Source organism: Chlorocebus sabaeus, chromosome 17 (genome assembly GCF_047675955.1).
Source record: "Chlorocebus sabaeus isolate Y175 chromosome 17, mChlSab1.0.hap1, whole genome shotgun sequence".
Lineage (NCBI taxonomy): Eukaryota > Metazoa > Chordata > Mammalia > Primates > Cercopithecidae > Chlorocebus > Chlorocebus sabaeus.
Window position 1 is genome coordinate 9,751,943 of NC_132920.1, and position 27,598 is coordinate 9,779,540.

Below are 27,598 nucleotides of genomic sequence, written 5' to 3' on the forward strand. Positions count from 1 at the left end.
GCACACCCTCCTCCCTTTTTTCTTAGCGTCAAACTGGTTCTCCACTTCCTTTACATCAGTGGGAACACTTCCCTTCTGGGTGTCAGAATCTCTCAGAGGGGTCAGGGGCTGCCCTGCAGAGGAAATGACCAGCTGTGAAACGTAAAAGAACAATTCCTTCCACATGTTCCTTTGCTCCCGGAGCAGGCAGGAGTTGTCAGCTAGCATCACTTTGGAACCAGGCAGCCCCCTGCATCATAGTCCTGTCAAAACTAATTTACAATTAAAGACCTGCATGACTGTTTAAAGCTTTTTCAATTCCAGCAGTTTTCAGAAACGACTTTGAGATTGAAATGGATCAAACAAAAAACCATTGTTGTAATGAGCTGTGAAGGATGGCGAAGAACCTCACAAAATAAGCCAAAGATTAAAACAAATTATAATCACGTTTAAAAGAAATCTGTTAATGGTACAAATACTCACTACGCCTCCAATTAACGTTTGTATGAAAATTTCCCAGCTAGGCCGGGCGGGTGCGGGGACTCACACCTGTAATCCCAGCATTTTGCGGGCCCGAGGTGGGTGGATCAAGAAGTCAAGAGATGGAGACCAACATGGCAAAACTCTGTCTCTACTGAAAATACAAAAATTAGCTGGACTTGGTGGCGTGTGCCTCGTAGTCCCAGCTACTCGGAGGCTGAGGCAGGAGAATCACTTGAACCCGGGAGGCGGGGGTTGCAGTGAGCTGAGATCACGCCACTGCACTCCAGCCTAGCAATAGAGCAAGACTCCATCTCAAAAACAAAAAAGAAATTTTCTCAGCTAAGCCCCAATTTAGGAAGTTTAATACTGCAGCTATTGGAAGTCATATGCAGTTTGTAAATGAAGTTACAAGGTTACACCTTCATGGCCAAGAAGGAAGGAAAGGGAAGGAGAGGGAAGGGGAGGAGAAGGGAGGGGAGGGGAGGGGAGAGGAGAGGGGGGAGAGAAGGAGGAGGGAGGGAGGGAGGGAGGGAGGGAGGGAGGAAGGAAGGAAGGAAGGAAGGAAGGAAGGAAGGAAGGAAGGAAGGAAGGAAGGAAGGAAGGCAGGCAGGCAGGAAGGAAGGGATTTACCTTGAGCAATGGAAGCTTTAAAAAAGATTAAAATTGCTTTAAAATATTTTGAGCATTTCTGTGAATTAAAATATTTTGATGCATTTCCATATGTTAAATAAAGGCATTTAAAAATTGCAGGTAATTAGCTTTTTATGCAGATTAATCACTTTGAAACATACTGTGGTTCCCTGAGGCTCAATTTTACACTGAGATAAAGGACTTAGATCCACCTATGCTACTTGAAAACCAAGACATTCAAAAGAAAATATGCCATAGCCAACATAAAAATTGCCTCAACATTTCACCAAATGGTCATTCTGAAATGGCAATTTCACATTCTTAAAAGCTTGGATATAGTTTATAGAAGTACTCATTCCTTAAGAGCTATCTGAAAATAATTAGGGATACACATGATAGAAAATTATTTGAGACAGCTTCTCCACAAACTCAACTCCAGCTGTCAAAAGCAAAGTCATATGTGCTGTTTTCAAATGCCAGATTAATGATTCTTCCATAGAAACAGGGAAACAATTGACTGGCAAATTATTAACTGAAAATACATGTCTCTGGTTTGGAATCATTAATCGTGTCTGAGAGCAACTTGCTTCCCTTATCGTACACATGTGGGAATGGTGACCTCAGCCTTTCAGGGAACATGATATGGAGACTTGGCTAAAACAGATCACAGATACAGAACCATTCGATGTCACACAATAGGTCTTTTACTGTCTGAGCATACCAACTAAGCTCTGCTCTCCAGTTTGTCCATGGCTTCCTATTCCGGAGCTTCAGTATGGAGGGACTTCGACTGCTTCCATCTGTGCCTCTATGGCTCCCACTGCAGCTATAATTAATTTGTCATCTTTTCATTCTTCCTCTACCTTGCAGCTGACAGATAAACTGCTTATGTCTATCATATCTATAACAGTATATATTAGGCAGAGCCCTCTCACCAGGTCACCAAATAAGTCACCGAAATTGAACCACTGGTACATGGCCAACTGATTTTTGACAAAACTGCAAAGGCAATTCAACAATAGACAAAGAGTGTTTTCAACAAATGTTGTTGGAACAATTGGACATTCATATGTGAAAACAAATAAAAAACCTTCAATCTTAACTTCACCCTTTACTCAAAAACGAACTCCAAATGGATCGTTGGATTAAATGTAGAGTGCAAAACTACAGAACTTTCCAAATAAATTGTAAGAGAAAATCTTGTGAACTGGAGTGTAGGCAAAGGGTTCAAAGACATGACTTCAAAAGTACAATCCATTTAAAAAATTACAAACTGAACTTCATCAAAATTCAAAACATTTGCTATGTGAAAGAAAATATTAAGAAAATAAACAGATAAACTTCAGACAGAAAGTATTTGCAAAAAAGTATCTGTATCCAGAAGGGATAAGAACTCTCAAAATTCAACAGTGAAAAACAAATAAATAAACCATTCAATTAAAAGAATGGGCAAAAGACTTGAACTGATACTTTACTAAAGAGGATATGTGGTAAATAAGTACATTAGTCATTAAGGAAATCTAATTTGAAATCATGAGATGCCACTACACACGAATTAGAGGGACTTTTAAAAGACTGACAATACTAAGTGTTGATAAGGATGCAGAGCAACTGAAATTCCCATGTTACTGGTGGAAGTGAAAAATGATACAGTCACTTTGTAAAACAGGCAGTTTCTAAAAAGTTAAATATACACATACAATACAATCTAGCAATCGCACTCCTAGGTATGCATTCCGAAGAAGTAAATACTATATTCACACAAAAACTTGCCTATGCGCATGTATAGCAACTCTTCATAATTACCAAAAATTGAAACAATGTAAATGTCCTTGAGTTAGGGAAGAGATAAACTGCAGTACATCCACTCAACAATGACTGGGAACGAGCTGTTGATATGCACAATTACTTGTATGACTCTCAGTGGTGGTATGTTGAGTGAAAGAAACCAGTCTCAACCAGTATGCATACAGGTTGCACACTGTATGACAATTTAAAAAGTCAAAACCAATGACAAGTATGCCAATTTTGAAGAGACAAAACTACAGTGATGACAAACAGATCAGTGAGTGCCAGGGATTAGGATGGATGGAGGGAAGGAGGTGCCTGTAAAACACAGCACACAGGAGTTTTTTTGAAGAGTTATGGGGGTGGCAATGAAGTGTTTCTTTATTCTTACTGTGGTAGTGATTACGCAAATCTGTACTTGTACATAGAATTGTATACTCTTTGAAAAAGTCAATTTTACTGTATTTTAATTTTAAAATGCAATAAAGAAACCGCCTACTTGACTGCTTTCCGTAGAAAAGAGTTCTGATCCTAGTTGGTACTCAGAGCTATATTCATTTATTCATTCTGCAAATGTTTACTGAGAAGCTATGATCTGGGACATCATAGATCTATGTGTCTTGTAGACCCTGGGATACATAAATAAGCAAAACAAAGACGACTTTCCTGCAATTGTAATCTCTCTATGAAGAATTTTTTAAGACTTAAACCAGTTAGTGGAAGTGGGAACAGATAGAGCTGGTGCCTTCGGAAGCAGCTCTAGGCAACTGTCTTTTCATTTTTATCCTGGTAATCTAAAGCAAAGTGAGGTTCACAGACCAGTGCCATATGTATCACATGGGACCTACAGAATTAATGCCCACCTCAAATTTGATGAATTTGAATTTTCCATTTAGCAAGATCTCTGGGTGATTCCTACGCACATCAGGTCTGATTAGTGCTGCCACAGTTTATCTTACTGATGTGACCACTCTCTTCCTTCTTGAGACTTAGAGCTCCCTGGTCTCCACAAAGTCTGACCTCCTACTTCTGCTTTGTCAGATTGTTCTTTTGCAATTTCCTGCATCTTTTCTTTTACCTGTCCCTTCAATTAAGAATGTCCTACTCTTAGGTCTACTCTTTTCTTCCTTGGTAAACTCATTCATTCCTGTGGCTTTAGCCTGCCTATCTGGATGACACCCATATGTTACTTCTGAGCTTTAAATTCATCTTTTCAACTCCAAGCAAGTCATTGTCTTCTTAATTTCCCCTAATACCTTAAATTCAGTTTGTCCAAAAGTAACTGGTTAACTTTAATCTGATACCGGTTCCTTTGGGTTTCTTATCTCCAAAAAGGGCAATGCTAGTTTCCTGGAAACCTGGGATACAAATAGTCTTGCCTATGAGCTTCACATCTTTGCTTATGACACAACGCTTCACTTTCCAATTCCTGTCAATGCAATTTTGTCATGTCTCTTGAGTGCCTCCAACAGCAGTGCTCTGCCTCAGGTCCTTACCGTCTCTTCCGTAAGCTAACGTCACGTCCTTCTTACTGGATTGCTTGCCCTAAAATGATCCTTGCCCAAATCCATCCCAATTTGTATACCAGAGCCCAGTGGTTCCTTATAGTTCCTCAAATACAACTTAAACTATGTGACTTCTTAACTTAGCTGGTGGTTTTCCTTTTATCCCCAGATAATTCCCGACTATGCTTGCCTTTTGAACTCTAAACTATCCTTCTAGCCCCAGGACAAGATTGTGAAACTAACACATATGTCCCCAGATCACATCAGTACAGGATTAAAAACGGGGTTATATTAAAAGTTCTGATCAGTTTCAATGGACTTCAAAAGCTCACTCATTTATTTCCAGGAGTCCACCTGCGTGCTCACATGAGCCCATGAACCACTAATTTCCATCCACATATACTTTCTCGCAGTGGCTCCGTAACACCCTGAATTACAACGTCGCTGCACGTAGAACACAGAGCCGTTCCCTCTTATTCATGATGGGTAAGTTCCAGGATCCCCAGTGGGCATCTAAAACTGCACATAGTACCAAACTCTGCATATACTGTACTTTTTCCTATCCATACATATCCATGATAAAGTTTAATTTATAAATTAGTCACAGCAAGAAAGTAACAACCATAACTAATAATAAAATACAACAATTGTATCAGTATGCTGTAATAAAAGTTATGTGAATGTGGTCTCTCTCTTTCTCAAAATATCTTATTGTACTGTACTATTTTTGGACCATAATTGACCACAGTTAACTGAAACCTCAGAAATCGAAATTGGGTAAGGGAAGACCACTGTATTTGTATATATCATGCCTAATTGTCTCAGAGGAGAGTATATACTGTAATATACTGTTCTGTGTCTGACAGAATTTCAATGAAATGGTTCTCTTTTAGCAGTCTGGGGAGTGTTTCCAAGCCCTCCTCCCTCTCCCTGGGAATTCCACTGTGAGATGACTGGGCTAAAGAACAAATGTGACTCCTAGACATTCTACGTTTCCCACAATCGTCCCTCTCACCTAGCAACTGAGTCTCTAGCCAATTGCATCTGCTTCAATTCTTCTCCAAGTCTGAATTCTCTCTGAGAAGGCTTGCGGGCCCCTTATGTAAATGGAGTGCTGGTGGGCCTTCTCGTCATCTCTTGGATATGTGGACACATGCATACCTCATGGTGGAGCAGGCTTGGGCTCAAGTAAGGCTTTGAAGGCCAAGGGCTGGGTGTTGCTTTGATTTTTAATTCTATAGCGTTTGGCAGCATGATTTGTCCTTGTGGTTGCACAACAAAAGTCTGAATTGAATTCAGCATCACAAAACGGATATAGATACTGCCAGAGAACATTGCTCGTGCAACGTAGGCATATTCAAAACACAATTATCAAGTGTGTGAAATACTTGCCTAGACTGACTCCTAAAAAGTAAAACAGCCTAAAAGATGGCGATAATCCAAAAGTTGTATCATGAGTCTCTTCTTCTGGCCTTTCACAAATATTTTCCGACCTCGGATATCCACCTATTTGCAAGGCTGACCACCGCTTAAAACATCAACCATAGGATGAAGTCTGGAATCCTGTAGTATGTGTACGTGAGTGCACTTGGGTGTGCATGGTGTGCACACACATGTGTGCCTGCAAATGAGCATTAAAGACACTTTTTCATGATTCTAGGACAGTAGCTGACTCAACAGATTACATATGGAGCCTGTCAATGTGGACAGCTTGTGAAAGATCATAAACACATTTTTCATATAGAAACGTTGCAGCCATAAACACACCACGTGGTCACCCCTTCCCCAAGCTTTGCTCCTTTAATTGTAAATAGCCAGAAAGTCATCAAGCCAGAGTTTAATAAACTTTTAATTTGAAATGAATTACCACATGTTGTGTTTGTTTACCCGTTATTAAATCTCTTAGCAACATATCAGTGGCAGAAACAGCACACTGTATCACAGCCCTGATATATTGGAAAACAAACCCATGGGGGATATTAACGGCTAATAATATGCTTCCAAGAAAAATAAATAAATATAAGCAATAGTAAAGACGTGTATTTGAAGAGCTTTTTGTGTTCTGCTTTTCTGTAAATTTGTTTAGAATAGCAGCAGAAGGTGCCTCTGCAGTCTTTGAATGTGAGACTTGAATAAGTCTCCATGCTCAGAGCAGAGCAAATGAATAATCTTTTTTTTTTTTTCTAAAGCATTTTCCTAAAGCAGAAAATATTTTTCCTCTCATGATATACAGTATTCTCGGATTGAACACGCGGGTGTTCATGCTTTCTGGAGTGCTACCTGTCCTCCTTTTAGGGGAACTGGGAACAGCATTCTAAAAGTCAAGTTTATAGCTCAGTGCAGTAGGTGTGGAAAATACAGCCCTCATTACACCAAGGAAAAACTAGAAAGCAAAAATGGTCCAAGAGTAATTGGCTGTCGTCTTCTGTTTTATCCTAACACTAGGTTAAAACATCAATAACACTGACAATTTATTAGTTAAGTCAAACTCACTTTCCCAAAAGTTAAAAATTCTAAAGTAAGAATATTTAGCTCCATATTTAATGCAAAAACACTGGGAAAGAAAAAGAAAAAAAAAACCTACTTTGCAAATACATGTATTCTACAGTGTCTCATGTGGCGGCTTTACAGTTGACTTTTGAACTTGATATTTGAGCAAAAAAAATCAATGGTTTTCTAGGGTTTTATCTAATGAAATCATAATCATTCCTTTTGTATTTTGCGAATTATTAATTTTATCTTAGGAAGATGATCTTCAACCATCAGCAAGGGCTTCGTCCATTCCTTCCCTTTCTGTGTCTCAGATTCCCAGGTTGCACAGATGATACACTAATGTTAAAGTAATTTGTTTTCACAGAACAAGGGCATCGCAGGCCCTCAGGTTGGAAGGCCTGACTAATCTAATTCCACATACAGGAGTGGTGTAAAAGTGATTCTCCTGCAGAGACAACTGAATGAGAATTACCCACAGTGTCCATGAACATACGCCACGTAACTGCCCCACAAAGGAATTTGGAATGAGGCTAAATCTGACACTGGCTGGTCTGTGCTTTGGGAACCCATCCTCCCTTTTTATGAGACAGGGTCTCACTTTGTCACCCAGGCTGGAGTGCAGTGGTATGATCTCAGCCCACTGCAGCCTCAACTTCCTGGGTTCAGGCAATCCCCACAAGTAGCTGGGACTACAGGCGTGCACCACCAAACCTAGCAAATTTTTGTATTTTTGTAGAGATGGGGTTTTGCCATGTTGCCCAGGCTGGTCTTGAACTCCTGGGCTCAAGTGATCTGCCCACCCCGGCCTTCCAAGGGGCCCCTTTTATGACACTCTCTGCTCTTTTTCAGACTGCCAGAGCCTTAGGCTTATTTTATGCCCCATTTCTTACCTTCTTTTTATCCACACTAAGTACACTGACACACTCATTGATACCTACCTTGGATAGTGGTATTTAAAATTTAAAAATTAAAGCATTGAGCCTATTAAATCTCACAATGAAAAATGCTTCAGACTGAGAGCAGTGACTCACACCTGTAATCCCAGCAATTTGTGAGGCCGAGGTGGGTGGATCACCTGAGGTCAGGGGTTCAAGACCAGCCTGACCAACATGGAGTAACTCCATCTCTACTAAAAATACAAAATTAGCTGGGTATGGTGGTGCGCACCTGTAATTCCAGCTACTCCGGAGGCTGAGGCAGGAGAATCGCTTGAACCCAGGAGCTGGAGGTTGCAGTGAGCCGAGACTGCACCATTGCACTCCAGCCTAGGCAACAAGAGTGAAACTCTGTCTCAAAAAAATTAAAAATAAATAAAAAATAAATGCTTAAAGTCAGCTGCAAGTTGTGATTTTGAGGACCGCTAGCTCCACACTTTACCCACCAAAACCGGACCATGTTGTCAGTCATTTCTTATCTTCTCTGGCCGCAAATCCTAGTTCTAACATGAGAGAAACAATGCACTTTGGTCAAGTTGTTTTATAACTGTGATGCTTGTTACATAGCTTCAGCATATATCTGATTTCTAATTTATCTTCAGAAATATTTGTTTAAAGCCAGTGACATAATTTGATATATATGTATTCTGCGTATAAAATTTCAACATATTTCCAGGTAGGCATCACTCTATAAACTGATATTTAGTTGTCTGGAGGTGGAGGTGGTGGTATCTCAATTGTGATATGATATTGGCTTACTCCCAAGAAAGCAGGTCAGGTGTGTATACGAAAGCCCAGGCCTCATAGTAGACCTGCCCTTAGGAAAGCAGGGGTTACTAATACTTGAGCCTGGCAGAGAGTTGTACTTGGTCCAAGAAGGCATAATCTCTAAGGGACTTGGAGAACCCCAGTAACAACTTGAGAAGTATTTATCGCCCTCTATGAAGCTGATAAGCAGAAGACAGGAAGACAGATGTCACCTGGGAGGTTGAATCGTGTAGGCATTGTGTCTGGCCATTATGGCTCCATGGTAGAGATCTGTCATTCTTCTCCTGAAATATTGCCGTTTCCCTGATCTGTGTTCTCAACTGAACACGCCTATCCCTCTACACATTCTTTCTGGTTAAACTCAACCACTTAGCAGTTTCAGCTACAGTCTCTGTGTTCACATGGCCCTAATGAACATATACTCCCTCCCCATTCTCCATCTCCCTCCTGAGCTTCACGTCCATTTCCCAATGATCTCTTGAACATTTCTTTTTGTTTTTTGAAATGGAGTCTCACTCTGTCACCCAGGCTGCAGTGCAGTGGCGCAATCTCAGCTCACTGCAACCTCCGCTTCCCGGGTTCAAGCGATTCTCGTGCCTCAGCCTCCTGCGTATCTGGGATTACAGTCACCTGCCACCATGCCCGGCTAATTTTTTGTATTTTTAGTAGAGATAGGGTTTCGTCATGTTGCCCAGACTGGTCTCAAACTCCTGAGTTCAAGTGATTCACCCGCCTTGGCCTCCCAAAGTGCTGGAATTACAGGCGTGAGTCACCACACCCAGCCCCCTTCAACATTTTTATTTGGATATAATATAGAAATATCAAACTCTGCAGATCCAAAATCAAGCTCCTGGTTTTCCTCTACTCTTATTCCTCTTCCTATAGTTCCTATTATCTGCTGGTTGATATCCATATCTATTGTGTTCAAAGTTTAGGAATCAACTTTTGTTATCCTCCAACATCCATATTCAATCAATCAACAACATCATGTTTACGGCCATTCTATCGCCCCTCTTTAACACTTTATGAATGTTCATTCTCTTCTCTAACTTTATTATCTCTGCCCTAATTGAGGCCCTCATCTTTTGCTTGGACTACTCTAAGCTTTTCTGACCTGTTCTGGTTTTAGACATGCCCTGCTCAAATAAATCCTCGTAAAATGTCTCAGTGATCTATCTAAAATTGAAATGGAAATACATCACTCCCCTTTACAAGGGCTACCCACTTAACACTGATCTCTGATCAGCGGCAAGACACACAAAAAGGCAGTGGAAAAATGGTAAAGAAAAGGTATTACTACCCTAGAATCTTATACATGGCTAAATGATCTATCAAAAGTGAGGGAAAATAATAGACTCTTTCGGATATACAATGACTAAGAGAGATCCAAACTCTAAACAAATTACTAAAGACTTATTTCAGCAAGAAGGAAAATGGAGCCAGAGTGAAGACATGCTATCTTAAAAATATAATGAAGCATCAATATGTCATTAAATTAATCTTCTCTTAAGAGTAAAAAATACTAACTGTTGTGTTTAATAAAAAAGTGAAACTGAAACCATAGCCAATAATAGCAATTGGAAGAGGTGGTGTTTTCAATGGGCAAGGCATGCTAAAAGTCCTTGCCACATCCATGAAAAGAATGGAAATACGGAACGAGCTTAGAATTTTAAAGATGTTTTATAGTTAAATATGTAAGTGAGAAATTAAGGATAACATCTGAAGTAATGGATAAAATCTGTAGATTATACAGACAGAAGGGCATAAACAAATTAATTTTTTTAAAGCAAAGAAATAGGATGGTAAATTTAAAGTGAAAATTAGATGCCATCAACAAGTACAAATATAGCAATAATAAGAGTAATTTTCAAAACTTTAAACTTACCTATTTAAATGGAACATGTTATTTACTTGTCTTTTCTTCCATTTTTAATTAGTATATGTGAGTTTTACATATTTTGGAAGTACATGTGTATTTTGATACCTCTCTGCAATGGCTAATGATCAAATTGGAGTATTAAGGATATCCATCAACTCAACCATTTATCTTTTCTCTGTGTTATGAATATTACAGATCTGATATTCTAGCTATTTTGGAACATACAATAAATTATTGTTAACTATGATTTTCCTACTGTACTCTCAAATACTAATGTTTATTCCTTCTATCTAAAATTGTATTTTTGTACCCCTTAATTTGTCTTGAAAATAAAATCCAGCTTTATGCTACTAACTGATACATGCCCAAACTGTACTACAGAAAAATGTTACAATTTAAAAATAAGGGGTAGCATAATAATGTGTGCCATGAAAATACTAAAAATTAATAATTCAGGTGGGTAATATTCATATCAGATGAAATAGAACATAAATTCAAAAGTATTAATAGACAAACAGAAGTAGAAAAGAATTATAACATCCTCCAAACTATAACAATTTTAAACTTGTATGCACTTAGCAGATTTAAAATGTATAAAGCATTATCTGACAAAATTACAGGAAGCAATGGACAGTTCCATTCATAATTTTCTCTGACCTACAATGTGTAGATTTTCTCTGATCTACACAATGTGTGGATAAATAAAAAGTTAAGATACATAAAAATGTCAAAAAGATAAATACATAGAAAATAAACAATCAGTGGAGAACCTGAATGAAGGTAAATGTCAGTTGGATACTGAAAAAAAAATAAATGAAAAGATTAAAAGCAAGACTAATAAGGAAAAACAATGATGGCTAATATTAATAATCAACATTAGGAATGACAAGAAAAATATATAATATAATGATAGAGTTACTAGTATTTCAAAATTATAGTAGTAGTTTTGTGTATTTTCTTACAGATACATAAAAATATCTATTGAGTAGTACATCGGTTTCCTTCAGGGAGAAGAACTAGGTTGCTGGGGAGCAGCAAGGGAAGGCGGGTTTTCTTTTGAACAATGTGAATATATCACCTGCTCAATAAAACTTTAACAAAAGGAGATAAATTTAAAAATTAAAAAGATAATGTACTATGACCAAGTTAACCCAATTGGTTTTTAATGAATTAAACATAGAAAGATGGCATAATAAGTAACAATCAAAAATTGAACCGGAAAATAAATGTCCCCTACCACCCTCCTAAAAACAACAGCAACAGCAACGAAGCCCCAGAACTCTTACAGGTCGATGAGGCAAAACATGGCCCAAAGAAAAAGTGGACAAAGTATAGGAACAGGCAATTCCCACAAGATAATACCCAAATGGTCAACAGAAATATACATAGTTTCAAAAATACTCTAATATACTTGTATCCAGAAAAATCCTAGTTAAAATAAAGAGATATTATTTCATGGCAATTGAATTGGCAAAACTAATCTGACAGCAACAAGGGTTGATAGAATGTGGACCAAAGCAACTCTCTTACACAACTGTAAGGAGGGTAAATTGACACACTAGGGGTGGCAGTGTCACTAGTCTATATCTTTAGAAAGTGTGTGCATGTGATTCAGCCATTCTTTTTGGGGTTATATAGTCTCTAGTGAAACTCCCACCCATGTGCACAAGTAGAGCATGTTCAGGACTGGTCATTGTGGCTTTGTCTGCAACAGAGTATAACTAGAAACAACTACAATAACATAAATAAATAAATTTTGTTACAATCCTGCAAAGGAAGTCAATACAACAAAATTAGTAAATTAGAAATACATAGACAGATACAGTTAGATAAATATCAAAGACAACGTTGACAGAAAAGAAAAGTTGCAGAAGCAGATGTGAAGTATGATATATTTATGCAAAGCTTAAAAACATAGAAAAGATATACATTGTTAGTGATTCCACATATATGTAGAAAATGTTTTAAAATATACACGGAAATGATCAATAACAAATCTGAGAAGGCTGAGAATGGAATTAGGAAACAGTTCACAGGGAGCATTAATCACTGATAAATGTTATTTTTTCATAGAAAAAATGGGAAGTAATACGGCAAAATGGTAAAAATCAGCAAAGCTGGCTACTGGGTACTGGCGTTTGCTATGCTATTTTCTGTATGAGATGTTTAAAATATTTAATAATTTCAAAAATAAAAATAAAACTTATTACAAGGCTTCTTATCACTGGTAATACTTGCAGCATTAGTACAATGCTGGTAGTGCTATTACATGCTGTCGTTATTATAATTAACACCAATCCATCAACTGCTATTTTAACTGACAGAATGTTTACTGCTAGAGGATACACCCTGTTAAAGAAGCTTGTGAATCTTCTGGTAAATGCAACAATCCTTTTATAAGAAGGAGAATAATCTCTAATAGCATATATATTCTGCAAGTTGGAATTTTTGTAGATTGACTATTTCAAAAAACTTTATTTGCTTATTTACTGCCTGACTAAACCAGTCTTTGAAAACAAAGGGCAATAAAATAAACTGTATTAATTGACAACTATTTTTCTGAAAATATGTTATCTTTCATAGCCAGTTTTTGGTTACCAGTCTTGTAAGCATGCAAGAAAAATTGAAATCTAAAAATAAGAACCAACAGAAGTCAAATTATGCCCCCTTAACAAGAACAACAAAAAAACTTTCAAAGCAATAAGGACATGGAGAAAGCCTTGTTTCAATGATGTTATTTTATATTTACATATGTAATAGACAATGTGATATAAAAACTAATATTCAAACATATTTAAAAAGAATGATAGTTTCTTATATTCGTAATATAATTTATACAACATGACGTGAAATACTAGCAATAGAATGCTGGGGAAAAAAGAGTCAACCAACCCTGAGAAGAGTGTACCGTGGATTTAGCTTCTTCCTCATCCATTGAAGCACAAGCGTTCTTCTCTGTTTCTTTCTCTGAAAGGCCAGCTGTATTATCCATTCTTGATTCTGCTTTCTCTCCTTTAGCCATTAGGCAAACTGGAAATTCAGGGGAAAGTCGAGTATGGCTTTCATGATTTTTTTGACCATCAAGATGCAAAGGAAGTTTAATGACCTATTAAGAGATCAATCTGTTATCTAAATTGTTGAAACTATTACATAGTTTCCATCTTTAAAAAAGAGACAATTTGAAAAAGCTAAAATATCAATAACAAATTCAGTTTTCCATACATTATATGCTTTTGTTTGGTTGCATTACAAAGAATGCAGGTTTTTTGCATTAACAAATTTACACAAGTGCTTCAGATAGTACCTTTGCTGTCTATATAATAGTTTCTCCTTTATTTCAGTTTATAATTTTTAAAATTTCTTCTTCCAAATAACACTATCTAACATTCATACTAGGAGAAAATTAGCAAATATTCATTCACTATTTACCATCTCCAAGAAATAATATTTTAAGTTCAACAAGAAATGACAAGATTGTAGAATCTAGCAGTGAATGAGTGCTCATTATACAATTTTTTCAATTTTTCTCTATGTTTAAAATTTTAATAGTAAAAGTGCTTGGAGACAGTAATGACACAAGAAGTGAAATATTCAGGAAAGTGAGGAATTGACAGACAAAGCTTCCTGGGAAAGAGTGACAGGCTATCTTTCTGACATCATTTTCACTGTTGCATCCTTACACACACGCTGTGGGGAGTCTCAGAGCTGTTGGCCAACCTCCTCTGGGATGCTCAGGGTTATTAGTCTGAGTACTATCCCAAATGACACCGTGAGAGAACACGTGAATTCATGGCTAAGCCACGTGCCCTGGCTCTGCCAGCCCCTCATTGACAGTATAAGTTTCTGCACACTGACTGACCCAGGAGAGAAATGTTCAGGATTCACCTGGATTGACTTGTTTCCTTTTTATCTTCTAACAGGACATTGCAAAAAAAACACTTTGCTGTTCCATCATCTGCGTTACTTCTCTTTTCTCTTCCCAATTCCAACTTATTCTTTTCTGAGTAAATACAGCATTAACTTGTTCAAAAATGTTTGCATTTGAGAAAACTTATATTGGAAAAATCCACAACTTTTAGAATTTCACATAAGAGGAAACTGAGGTTTCCAGAAAAGAAGTTTTTTGGTTTTGTCCTCATGAGAGAGAAGGATCGACATGCCTACTTATTCTGCCTACAATCAGAAAATCACGCATCTTGCATGTTATTATTCTCATTAATAAGACTCACTTCCCCATGAAATGTTCAGAAGGAGAAAATTAGTTTTATTGTCTATCGAATAAGAATGTTAGTGGACAATTACATCCTTTTCTAATGGATGCCAGCTGAACTCTGCAAATAAATTATAGTATTCCTTATTTTTCTCTACAGAGTATTTTTAATAGAAAGTCAGAAAAAAACGAGGCAAATTTTAGTAATACGTTCAAATTCAAGTAGATTTTGGTCAAATCAAATTATTCTAATGCTGCTAAAATATACCCACTTTTCTTGACCTTGCAAATATTAAACACTACTTCAAATTTAACCTCAAATATATACTATCTTTATGATGAATAACAGTACTACATAAATTGTCTTTTATAAAACAAAGCTGGTTCTGACTTTCCATCCCATAATTTATAGAACACTGAATTTTAGGAAACAGTTAGTGAAAAAGTCAGTTAATAATTATAGATGTCTTCCACATTAGTTAGACCAAAATTTACTTATTTATTTATTTATTTATTTATTTATTTATTTATTTTGAGCCAGAGTTTCGCTCTTGTTGCCCAAACTGGAGTGCGGTGGCGCGATCTTGGTTCACTGCAACCTCCACCTCCCAGGTTCAAGCGATTCTCCTGCCTCAGCCTCCTGAGTAGCTGGGATTACAGGCACCTGCCATCTCGCCCAGCTAATTTTTGTATTTTTAGTAGAGGCAAAGTTTAACCATGTTGGCCAGGCTGGTCTCAAACTTCTGACCTCAGGTGATCCACCCGCCTCGGCCTCCCAAAGTGCTGAGATTACAGGCATAAGCCACCACACCCAGCCCAAACTTTACTTTCTTATGGCTATATTTATTTTGACTCTATTCAGGTCACCAATTTTTAAAATATTTTCTTATGGATTTTCTATAGTTATCTTCAACCTTTAGATAAATTTTCAATTTTTGTTTACATTCACTTATAATAGTCTTCCTTTTCAAGCTTATCTATATCAGCATTTCTGATTCTTGGAAGGTTTTAAAAAGTTCTGATGCCTGACACCCCACCACAAAACAACTAAATTAAAATATCTGAGACTAGAACCCAGGCAAAAGTATTTCTAAAACTTCCCACAGAATTCTAGTGTGCAATCAGATTTATCTTAGGATGGCACTATTTCCAAAATGAATAAATACATATTCATATAAACATTATTTTATTAATAGCATACCTACACTGCCCCAACACGACATTTCAGCAAAACATTATAATGGAATTAGATAAGAAGAAAAAATGCCAGGTAATTCTACTCAAAGTAAATAGGAAACAGGAAGACCGTTGCTGATTTTAAGGACAAAATTACATGTGCTTCCTGGGAACACCCAATTGAATAGTTCTATCAGTTAGGTAAGCAGATAGGTAGACAGACAGACAGACAGACAGATACATTACATAGATATAAGTAAAACTTCAAACATAAAGGTGAAGAAGAACAATTGACGGCATTATATGACACGAACAACCTGGGGAAAAACATCATAATCAGGAAGAATAAATTTAGATACAAAGAACACACCACGAATGCACTGGAATGCTTATCCTTTTTGCATCCCTAGAGCAGGCAATGCCCAACGCACAATAGAAGCTCAGTAAACACTTTTTTTTTTTTTTTGAGATAGGGTCTTGCTCTGTTGCCCAGGCTAGAGTGCAGTGGCATGATCTTGTCTCACTGCAACCTCCGCCTCCTGGGTTCAAGCGATTCTCCCGTCTCAGTCTTTCAAGTAGCTGAGATTAAAGGTGCGTGCCACGAAGCCTGGCTAGTTTTTGTAGCTTTTTAGTAAAGACAGGCTTTCACCATATTGGCCAGGTTGGTCTTGAACTCCTGGTATCAAGTGATCCACCTTGACAAGGAAACTTACCAGAGCTCCATCCCCATGTTAATGAGATGAAGCTGCACATTCTACCCCAGCAGTGACAGATTGTGAACTGAGTGGCAGCTCTGGCCCATTCACAACATAGAAAATTTTATTAAATGATCTTTCAATTTCCCACTAATTCTATAATTTTATTCCTTGTTTCTAAATATCGATTTAATCTGTATTATCAGAAATCAGCATTAAGATGTAATAACTTTTACCATTCTATGCCACTTTACTTATTAAATTTTCCAATGGCATGAACAGAAGCTGAAGGCTAGAAAGAAGCAGCTTTAGAAAACATTTTAATTCCTTGCCACTTAAAAAATCATATTGCAAACCTGAAAATAGAGATTGCACAGCCAATGGTCCAAGTCCAGACAAATCAAATCTTCAATCTTCCTAAAGTTGCTGAGTTTCTGGTCATAATGTCCTCGGAGAAGGAGACACTTAAATTTTCCCTCCACTATATTAAAGTTGTTATCACACAGAGGGAACACTGCCCAGCCCACAGCCCGGTCCAGGCAAGCATATGTGCCACGAAGGAGAAAGAGTTCAAACAAGAAAGCCATACCAGGGCTCACATTTTTCTTTTGAGGGAGCACCTATGAAAAATATTGAGAAAAGAGAAGATAAAGACGCTTGTGGTTTTAGAAACACGTTACATTCAGTGATGACTATACACAATTTAGGATTAAGTAAAACGTTGGTCTATACTCCTGTGGTTGGCCCTTGAAAACTCACCATCGGATGTCTTTACATTCACAGTCCTTCCAGCCCCAGGTAATTGAGCAACTATGAAAATGTGATCTACACAAATTTGACCCTGCCAGTTAAAGAGTCTAAACTTCATGCGTTTTAGAAATCAAGTTTGCAACATGTTAACTCACATAGTAGTCTGTGCTTTCATTTCATTCCTCTTTGATCGAGCTGGCACCTCTAATGTATAACTATTTCTATCTTCCATAAGAGTCATTGTTTTGAATGCCTGCCATTCATTTTTGTATCATTCACTTACCCAGCACAACTGCATCACACAGAACAAATGCTTTTTAAAAAGTGATTAAATAAATTATCGCAAATTATCCTACCCATAATAATAACTTGAATTATTATTCCAAAGTCCACCTCTGGAAGAATAAAGAGAGTCCTACTTAATTTTGTGATTTTTCTGTTTATTTCAGTTGACACTATAATGCACATGCTGTATAAGCGAGTTGTCAGTGCTAAATAAATAGAACTGAATGTAAAGATGGGCAAAATAATCAGAATGACCAAGCCACTGATCAAGTCCCCAGATGTAGAGATGGAGCCTATTCCATGACCTTAAAACAAAATTTAGAGAAATGTAAGACATAAATAATCTTTTTTAAAAACTGAGTTATAGCCTTCGATTTCTTTTTAGAATTTTGTGTGGATAATTACAAGTAGACAAAGATTGGGACTTAGACTATTTTTAAACACATATTTAACCAAAAGTGTGTAGGTATATTGTATATGATTTTTATAAATATTCCAAGACTTAGTTTAGGTATAAAATGAAACAGAGGCATCTGTTGAAAAATGCCATAACCTTGTGGCAGCTGCTATTAAACCATTAACAGGATCAGGTTTTATTTAAACCAGATTTATCATTTTTTAACAACAGCCTATGGGAAAGCTAAAAACACTAGGCACAAATCACTGACAAAAGAGAACCTTATTCAAGCTATACTTTTCATTTGGCTAGTTGGCTGTGAGCAACCTTTGTGATACGAGAATAAAAGTTGAATTGGGAGAAGGAGTCAGAATCCTGTTTTGGGCCATCATTTAAAAATCAAGTTGAACTGATACTATCGATAATAATTTCATCTATTTTTAGCCCTGCATTTAGAAGTGAAAACTAGAGCCCCTGTTACACTAAACTCCTATGTATTCAGCTATACATTCAAAGTAGATGAATTAAGAATTTGTCCAGTACTGACTCAATTCTATCATTAATTTTGTTGCGGTCTTAGGAAGTCACTTCTTATACATACAAGTTTCCATGCATTTGAGTTCTCTCTCAATAAAAAACAAAGCTATAAATATCTTCTTCTCAAAGTTAATGTAATTATCCACTTAGTAAATACAAACGTTCCCAGAAAATATGAAATGTGCCTTTATAAAATTTATTTCTTCTAGGACCATCCCAACCACTTCTAAGATGACTTAGTAATAGTTCATTTTAATAAACAGAGAAATAGCATAGTCAAGGTTAAAATACATCTGTGAACATATAAAGCAGCAGCATCATTTTTTTGAGTATGTGAAAAATAGTTCAAGGCTACCAAGCACAATAATAAATACCATGCAGTCCTGTGTCCCCTCCAGAGGAACTTCATCTCAACGTGTTCTACAAGATGGGAGAGTCACATGCAACTACCCTGACAGCCCCTAAAATAGTTAAGCATGTGAACAAGACCAAACCTAGTCACCGATACTGAGAAGGAAAATGAAAGTCATAAATTGTTAAATAAAGGAAATGACTTTATCTGATAACAGTTGTAGTTTTTCGTTTGGTGCCTTTCCTTTGCTGCACATTGTAGGAGAAACCTTCTGCCCTGCAGTACGTAGCTTGTAATTCATTCGTTTCCTCTTTGGCGAGAAAGGCCACTAAATTTCAGCGTACTTTGCAGAGGATCCTTTTCACAAATCTGAGTACTTCCATAGCTATCCCATGATGATTTTTCAGTAGCTTTGTAGTTAAATACCATATGTTAAGAAAAATATACTTGTTGGTCTCCCCCAACTATCAATGCCCTCCGTCACAGAGGAGAGTCCTGGTAGGTGGCGATCATAATAGCCTCAGAGTCCCTTAATTTAGTGAATGCCAGGAAGAACACCTCTGTGATGCTCCTCTCCCTCCTCCCACCCTCCACCTTCAAGTACTGGGCTGAATACCTGAGTGATGAAATAATCTGTACAACAAACCCCCACAGCACGAGTTTACCTATGTAAAAAATCTTCACATGAACCCCCAAACCTAAAATAAAAGTTAAAAGAGAAGAGTACCCCTCTGGAAGGAAGAGCTGCTGCAAAGCTGAATTCCACTGCATAGCATAAGGGTGATACATTTGATCTTCCATATTGCAAAAGGTACATGTGAAAGGTGAGTGGAGAAAAAATGGAATCCAAGAAGCAAACGGGAATTTTGAAGTCTTACTGTTAAATGGAGGATTGGAAGAGAAGGTAAAATTCCTTACACTTTAAAAATGTAAAGGATAGGCTGGGTATGGTGGCTCACGCCTGTAATCCCGGCACTTTGGGAGGCCGAAGCGGGCAGATCATGAGGTCAAGAGATCAAGACCATCCTGGTTAACATGGTGAAATCCCGTCTCTACCAAAAATACAAAAAATTAGCCCAGCGTGGTGGTGGGCACCTGTAGTCCCAGCTACTCGGGAGGCTGAGGCCGAAGAATGGGGTGAACCCGGGAGGCGGAGCTTGCAGTGAGCCGAGATCAGGCCACTGCACTCCAGCCTGGGTAACACAGTGAGACTCCGTCTCAAAAAAAAAAAAAAAAAAAAAAAACTGTAAAGGACACACTTTTAAACTACTTTTAGGTATACTTTTAAAGCACTCCAGAGAGGACTAGAGTAAATGCAAAAATGATAACTATGCACATTCAAAAAACATTGTTCATTTTTCTGGACTTTTGGATTTTTTGTAATGATTATTATTTTTACAGAAAATAAGTATACTAAGTGATTTCAAAAATCAGAGAGCCTTCAAGGTCCTGCTTCCGGTTATGATGGAGATGATCAAAAGTAACCAACACTTCCATCATAAAAAGGAAACAAATCAGTTAAATTACAAAATTGTATTTTTAACCCATTGGGAAACTGGGGACACAAAGAAATTTAGGGGAAACTAAATCTCATAGAGGGATCAGCCCTTCCTATATGAACTAGGATAGAGGCAGCTTTAATCCCAGGAAACAGGTGAGGAAGCAGACCAGTCACTGGGTAGACTACTTTGCAGGGGAAAGAGAAACTGGCTGAACTTTTAACCATCATGGGCTCTTATGGAACACTGGAAACATATCAGCCTCAGACAAAGAGCAATTTCTCACTGTTTACCAATTCTCAACCATGGGACTTTTAACAAGTGCTCAGCAGCATGTGGGCAATTGAGTCTAGATAGGGAGCAAAAAGAGATTTCCAGTGGCACAGAAATCCTGGGACAGCGCTGGAGAGCAGAGCAGAATGTTAGTTACATGGTGCATGGATAAGCAAGCCCAGCTGGAAGGAGGGACTTTTACAGCTTAAAGCTTTGGAAACTGGTAGTAAATTAAAACTAACTAAAGCTATAAACCCAACCCCAACTAAGCTCAATTCCTAATTTGATCAGAGAGATCAGCCCTTGTGGAGGAGAAATATTTTCCACTCCAGTCTCTGTAATTGGCTTATATACAATATTTGGCATCTAATACACAACTGTGAGACATCCATGGAAGGAGGAAAATGTGATGCATGAACTAAAAAAACCAATCAATGAAACCAACCCACAAATGGCCGGATGTTGGAACTAACTAAGACTATAATCATTACAAACAGGACCCAAAATTAGAGGAAAAGATAGAAATAACTGAAAAAGTTTTGAATAGTTCAGAAAAGAATTTTTAAAATGTTTAGAACAGAAATCTAAAGTATTTGAAATAATAAAATTATTAAATGGGCATAACAGCAGAAATGGACACAACAGAAAAAGGATATGTGAACTCTAACAGAGGTCAATAGAAATTATTCCAACTGAGGCATAAAGTCAAAAAGAATAAAAAAGTAAAATAGACTAGAGCATGAAAGAATTGTGGGGCAGTAATAAACAGTCTAACACACATACATTTGGAATCCTAAAATGAGAAGAGAAAGATGATAGTTCAGGAAAAAGTATTTGAAGAGATAATGGCTGAGAATTTTCCAAAACTGATGAAAGACATCAATCTACAAAACCAGAAGCTCAGAAAATCTTAAGCAGAAGAAATACAAAGAAAATACCACCTAGGCATATCATAATCAAACTGATTGAAAACCAAAGATAAGGAGAAATCATAACGACCCATCAATGATACCTAACAAAAAAATTCATTAATGACTGTCAAAGGAACACACTTAGACAAGTATCCATATTTCCTTATCATGAAATTCTGAATTTAATATAAAATATTATAAATCATATGGTAAAATCTAACTTTTACTTCTTTGATCTGCTTCTTTCCTCTGGTCACATAAAGTTACTTTTATTTCTGGCACTGCACAAAAGGTCTCCAGAAACTTGGTTTATTATAAGTTCTACTTTTGGTTGTTTTTTGTCTGACATCATATATTTACCATATAAATGGTAATTCCTTAGCATCATATTCAGGACCCTAATGCAGTATCATAGCAATCTAAATTTCTAATTTTGTCTCCTCTTAAACACATACTTAAATACATACTAACATATATAATACATATCATATTAAATATTGTCAAAATTATTTTTCAAATGCCTGTGCACACACACACACACACAGAGAGAGAGAGAGAAAATTATTTTCTCATGAAAGCCTATTCATCAGGAAATTCTTCTTCCTCCCCCAAGGTATTTTGCTCATTATGATCAAGGAATCTTGTCTTCAGTTTGGACAAGACCTTCGAGGTTATCATTTCTAATCCACAGGTTCTCAAGCAAACACACAGGCAGAGACACTAATAGGACCCAGACACAGGCCCAAGGATGGTGTGTCAGACAAGGAGAATCGGAACTAAACTCAAGGATATCTTCCAAGTCTGACATTCTATGAGGAATAGGGATAGTCAGCACAGCAAATCAGTATACTTAATGTGCATTAGAAATAACAAAATTTTCTCTTTGAGGCAGACAATTCTGAATACCTGAGTGGGAACTGAAGCCACAGAATAGAGTCATCTAGGTTATCCTCTGAAAGTTTCATAGAACCATTACGTTTTTTCCATTCTTTCAGTCCAGAAAAATAAATAGGTAAATCAGCTCTAATCTCCAGTCTTTCTGCTATAGGATAAGAAAAAGTAGCTATTCTTAGAAACCTATCTTTGCCTAGGGATCAAGAACACAGGGTAGTAACAACTACAACTGTCATTGTTTCTAAACAGAAGAGAGAGATTCTTACTTCCTATACCATGGGAAAACCAGCATTCTCATGTCAAATCTAGTAGTTCCTGGTTCCTGTTTTAGGAAATTTACTTTTTTGGTTCCTTAATTTTAAAAATTAATATAATATCAACAGTTAAGTTTCACTCCCTAAGTGCAAGACACTTTTTGAAAGCACTTTATCCTTATTAACTCAATAGCCACTATAATCCTACAAAGTAGATTCTATAGACTCAATTTTACAAATAACACAACTGGGGGAAGGTCCAAGGTCAAACAAAACAATATGGAGGTTAGAGCTGGGATCTGATTTTAGGCAATCTGCTCCAGTCAGTCATGCTAAGCTTCCTGAATGTAAGAGGGGTCAACTAGGGACAACCCACCTTGGATTCATGGTGAGAGACCTCAAGGTCATTCTGCTCTGTCCTATTTACTGCTTTTCCTGATTCCTACAAACTGGGAAGCCGGGGCTCCTCTTCCAGATATTTCTCTCTATCTAGCCAGTTCTCTCCTAAATTGCTCGGTTCGAGTTCAGGTAACCAAAACAGACAAATTGCCTATCAAAAAAAGCATTTTTACTACAATAAAATCCTACTATCAGGGATTCTTAAAGAATAAGTCTTTCTAAAGGGCTAAGGTTACCAGTTAGCTTACAAATGAATAATTCTGAATGAAAATTCTCCTTAAATGAGGGGCACAATTCCATGATCTCTCAAACCTAAAGTCCCGGAATCTAATTTTACAATTTCTCAACAACTAATTTAATTATTTGAGAAGCATCAACAATCATACTGTGATGTTTTCAAGACCCTAAGCTCTCAGTCTCAGAAATTTAGTTTGTAAAAGAATTACCCATGAGTCATTATTGAAAGTGTAGACTTCCCAGACCTCACGCTTACCTTGAATTGGTAAGTCTGGGGTGGGGCTTGGTACTCTGAATTTTAACAAGAATGTAAGGTAATTGTGAATCAGATGGTCTTTCAGCCCACACCTTCCTGAGAATCACCACCCAGTATGGACACAAAGATAAGCAAGCCTGGTTTGTGAGTCCTTGATCATATGTTGGATCTCCTACTGCTTACGACAACTACATTTCTGCCTAAAATCTAATTGAGTCATACCTGGATAATTACTGGTTAAGCAATATGACCTTTCCACCATTTTCCATCAAAAATGACTGAAATCAAGAGGAAATACATGGCATGTCATCTCATTATATTACAATTCCATTACCTGACCTCAACCTCAATATGTCATAACTCATCTCTTCACATGCTACTCAGATGTTCAACTATGAATATTTCACTCTAGAGAGATGGAAAAAATCTAATTGAATATTTTAATTTAGAAAGTTCAGTTCTGGGATTCTCCTCCTCTCTCTCACTTTTTTTTTTTTTTTTTTTTGACTGTGAAAACAAAAAGTCAAATTTTCCTTTAGTTTCTCCTTGTTAGGCAAAAGATAGATCTTTCCCTTCATTGTCCCTGAGAGTTGAACACATTGGGGAAAAATTGGGCACAGCCCATTACTTTTACAAACTCCAGTGAATGAGCCTCAATGCACAAAAAGATGGCATTTTTGAACATCTGCAGCCTGATTAGATCAAAGACCAACAAATTAACCACAAATGGCTTTACAAGGAGCATGGAAATATATCATTTGGAAAGGAGAAAACTTTTGGCAATAATTGCTCATCAACATTTTCCCTTTAGGCAGCCCACATTGCACCAAAGATATCTAGCAATGAAGTTAATGCCTGTGCAGCATTTTATATTTTACAAAGCTCTTACATGCACATTATCACATTTTATCTGCACGTCAACCTTGTTACGTTGCTGACATTAGCCCATTTTACAGGTAAATGAAAAAAAATGATTTAGGAAAGTAATGACTTTCTCATGTTTCTCCAGCTACTGAATTGAGTTGACTATATCAAAACCCCCATCTCCAACTTTACTGTTTCCCTCCAATCATTCATGCTCATTTATTAAATCTCAATTTTGCATTTAGACACCACTTTTGGCACGTGAGGATAAAAATAATTGAGTGAGACAAAAAGCTTTCTACTCTCACAGAGTATACTCTGATAGGAAAGAGAATACACAATAGACAAATATATGAGAGACCTTATCAGTAGTGATAAATGTTTAGCCTATCACAATTGATATTGAAATAATGAAAATAAATAGCAATGGACTAGAAAATTACTAGAGGAGGGGGCTATTCTGTTAAGAAACTCTTGCCTAAGGAAGCAACCCTTACCCTGAGAACTGCCATGTCAAGGTGTGAGAGAAAACCCTAGTAGGCAAGAAGCAGTAATGAATTCAGTGGCCCTGCAGCAAGAAATGAGCTTAGTGTGTTCGGAGAATGACGGTGAGGCTGAAATAAAATACACAAGCAAAAAACTAGAATGCAATGAAAGCAGATAATGGGATAGAGGCCAGATCATACACTCTTTGAAGGCCCAGGTAAGGCATTTGGATCTTATTATAGATGCAGTGAAGATCTAAATGCAATGGAAAATCTTGAGCAGAGGCTGGATATGACCTGATTTGCAGTTTGCTAAATTGACCTTTATTGGTCCCAGAGTTTAGTGATGATTTTGTTCAAACATAAATCTGTTTTTTGCCACCACCATAAGCTTTGAGAGCCTCATCAGTTCAAAGTCATTGACTATTGCTTTATATATGTATGAGAAAGATGATGGGAAAAGATAGCCAGGCCCATCCTTTGCAATTAACAGGCAGTGTGACCTTGGAAAAATTCTTTGCCCTACTCAGTCCTTCGTGACTTCACTCAGTGTTCATAGGAGAATTAATGCCTTAAAAGTAATTGTAAAGCATTTTGTATAGATGTCGAAATATTAAAGCATATTCCCTCTGAATGTGAGTGAGTTCAAATATAGAAGCAAGTTCCTCCTCTTTAGAGAATTCAGAATGATTTGATTGTTGAATTGCATGCCAAGTGAACAAGAACTACTATTTTGTAACTAGGGCATTCTTAACTCTGAATACATTGGATGTGAACAGATGTAGAGAAGAGACACAAAGGACAAAGATGAATTTATGGCATTATAAAAGCATTCCCAATAAAATTAAAAATGTGAATCTGCATAAAACACCAAAGATGTTTTAAAGTAAAAAAAAAAATTCATCTAAAAGGTAGTCAATAGTTGTTTCTTTTACAACTTCAATGTGACTCTGTAAGTCTCAGAATTGTTCATTTTAAAAATATTTATTAAGACAGATGCCTTTCTAGTTTCTGATGATACAGAAGTTAACGAAACACCAAAGTCCCTGCTCTCAGGAATCTTGCATTCTGGTGCTGCCAAGTATTCTTTTTTTTTTTTTTTTTTTTTTTTTTTTTTGAGACGGAGTCTCGCTCTGTCGCCCAGGCTGGAGTGCAGTGGCCAGATCTCAGCTCACTGCAAGCTCCGCCTCCTGGGTTCACACCATTCTCCTGCCTCAGCCTCCCGAGTAGCTGGGATTACAGGCGCCCGCCAACTCACCCAGCTAGTTTTTTGTATTTTTAGTAGAGACGGGGTTTTGCCGTATTAGCCAGGATGGTCTCGATCTCCTGACCTCGTGATCCGCCCGTCTCGGCCTCCCAAAGTGCTGGGATTACAGGCTTGAGCCACCGCGCCCGGCCTCTGCCAAGTATTCTTAAGATTGAATGACCACCTGTCAATGTCATGCGATGTGACAGCCTCTTTTCTGAACATTAATTGACTACACAATACAGAGCCTCTCCTTTGAGAGACAGAAAGCAGAGACTGGAAAGGAAGAGAAAGTTGGCTTTAGAAATAGAAAAAAATCTGATAGAAATACAAAGAAAAAGGGTAGAAATTGGTGGGTAATTTGCAGATATGAAAAACCAATATATCAGTGATTTCTGCTTCCTTTAGGGCATGTTGTGAACCTTGATGTTGGGCTGAGGAGTCATTCATATGTGGACTTAAGTTCACCTTCAAACACCTGAGCAAGTTCTCATTTCTGAAACCTCAGTTTTTCTCACCTGTAAAATGGGTTTAATAATGAATTGGGTCGTGTGATGTTAGCATTGATAGTATATATCAAGTGCAGAGTGTTGTAATTGGCACACTACAGGCACTCAGTAAATGGTACTCTCTCACTCCTCCCAGAGAATAAGTGATACAGTGACTTTCTGTACCCATTGCCTTGAAACCTCTCACATCACCCAGCAGCAAGTAATGTAAACAAAAGTAGCATCAAATTTAGTGTAAACTGAGTTTTCTCAAAGGAGAGAATTAAGAAAGGATTGACTGAGACTTTCGTAAGAAATGTTTTGAAAGACTGTAGAAAGTTAACATACAGAGGAAGGCAGAGAACATTGTACATGAAGGACTATTGTTATAAAGATAAAAATAACTATAGCTGCCAGTTATTTCCTACATGCAATCTACTTTGCTAAAGAGCTGATACATCACATTATTTGATGCTCATAAAACCCCTATGAATTAGATACTAGATTCTCATTTCACAGATGAGAAAACTGAGGCCAGGGATTTTTTTAAAAAATAATTTTCCTAAAGTATTGATTGCTAGTAAGTAGTAGAACCAGGATTCCAACTTTGGTCAGCCTCACTCTAAAGATGTGCTCTTAATTACTACACTTTGGGTCAAGTTTTCATTTGTTCTCATGGGGGCAAGGGGCAAGAGAGTGGGGTGTCCCTTTGCTTGACCAGAGAGGCACATGTGCAGTAGCAGTTGGAAGCAAGTTGGGGAGTGAGTCGGGAGAGGCCATGGCTGGAATTAGGATGCCCCATGACTGTCCATGTCATTGACAAAGGGCCACTGGCCATCAGGAGTCTCCCAAGTCCGAGGTCCCCTTAACCAGCAGAAGTGACCCTTTTAAGAACTAACACAAAGGGCCTTCCTCCAACTGATATAATGA

At 37.4% G+C, this 27,598-nt stretch overlaps 1 protein-coding gene across 1 annotated transcript in view; it reads right to left on the minus strand.

Moving 5' to 3' along the window:
• The window catches only part of LOC103222193 (uncharacterized), a 202,110-nt gene that overhangs the window by 101,890 nt on the left and 72,622 nt on the right, over nt 1–27,598 (minus strand). Inside the window, exons 7-8 of the mRNA XM_073006213.1 lie at nt 16,898–17,161; nt 13,353–13,566 (exon numbers count right to left, since the gene is read on the minus strand). Of these exons, the coding sequence (XP_072862314.1) occupies nt 13,353–13,566; nt 16,898–17,161 (478 nt within the window). The remainder of the gene's footprint in view (nt 1–13,352; nt 13,567–16,897; nt 17,162–27,598) is intronic.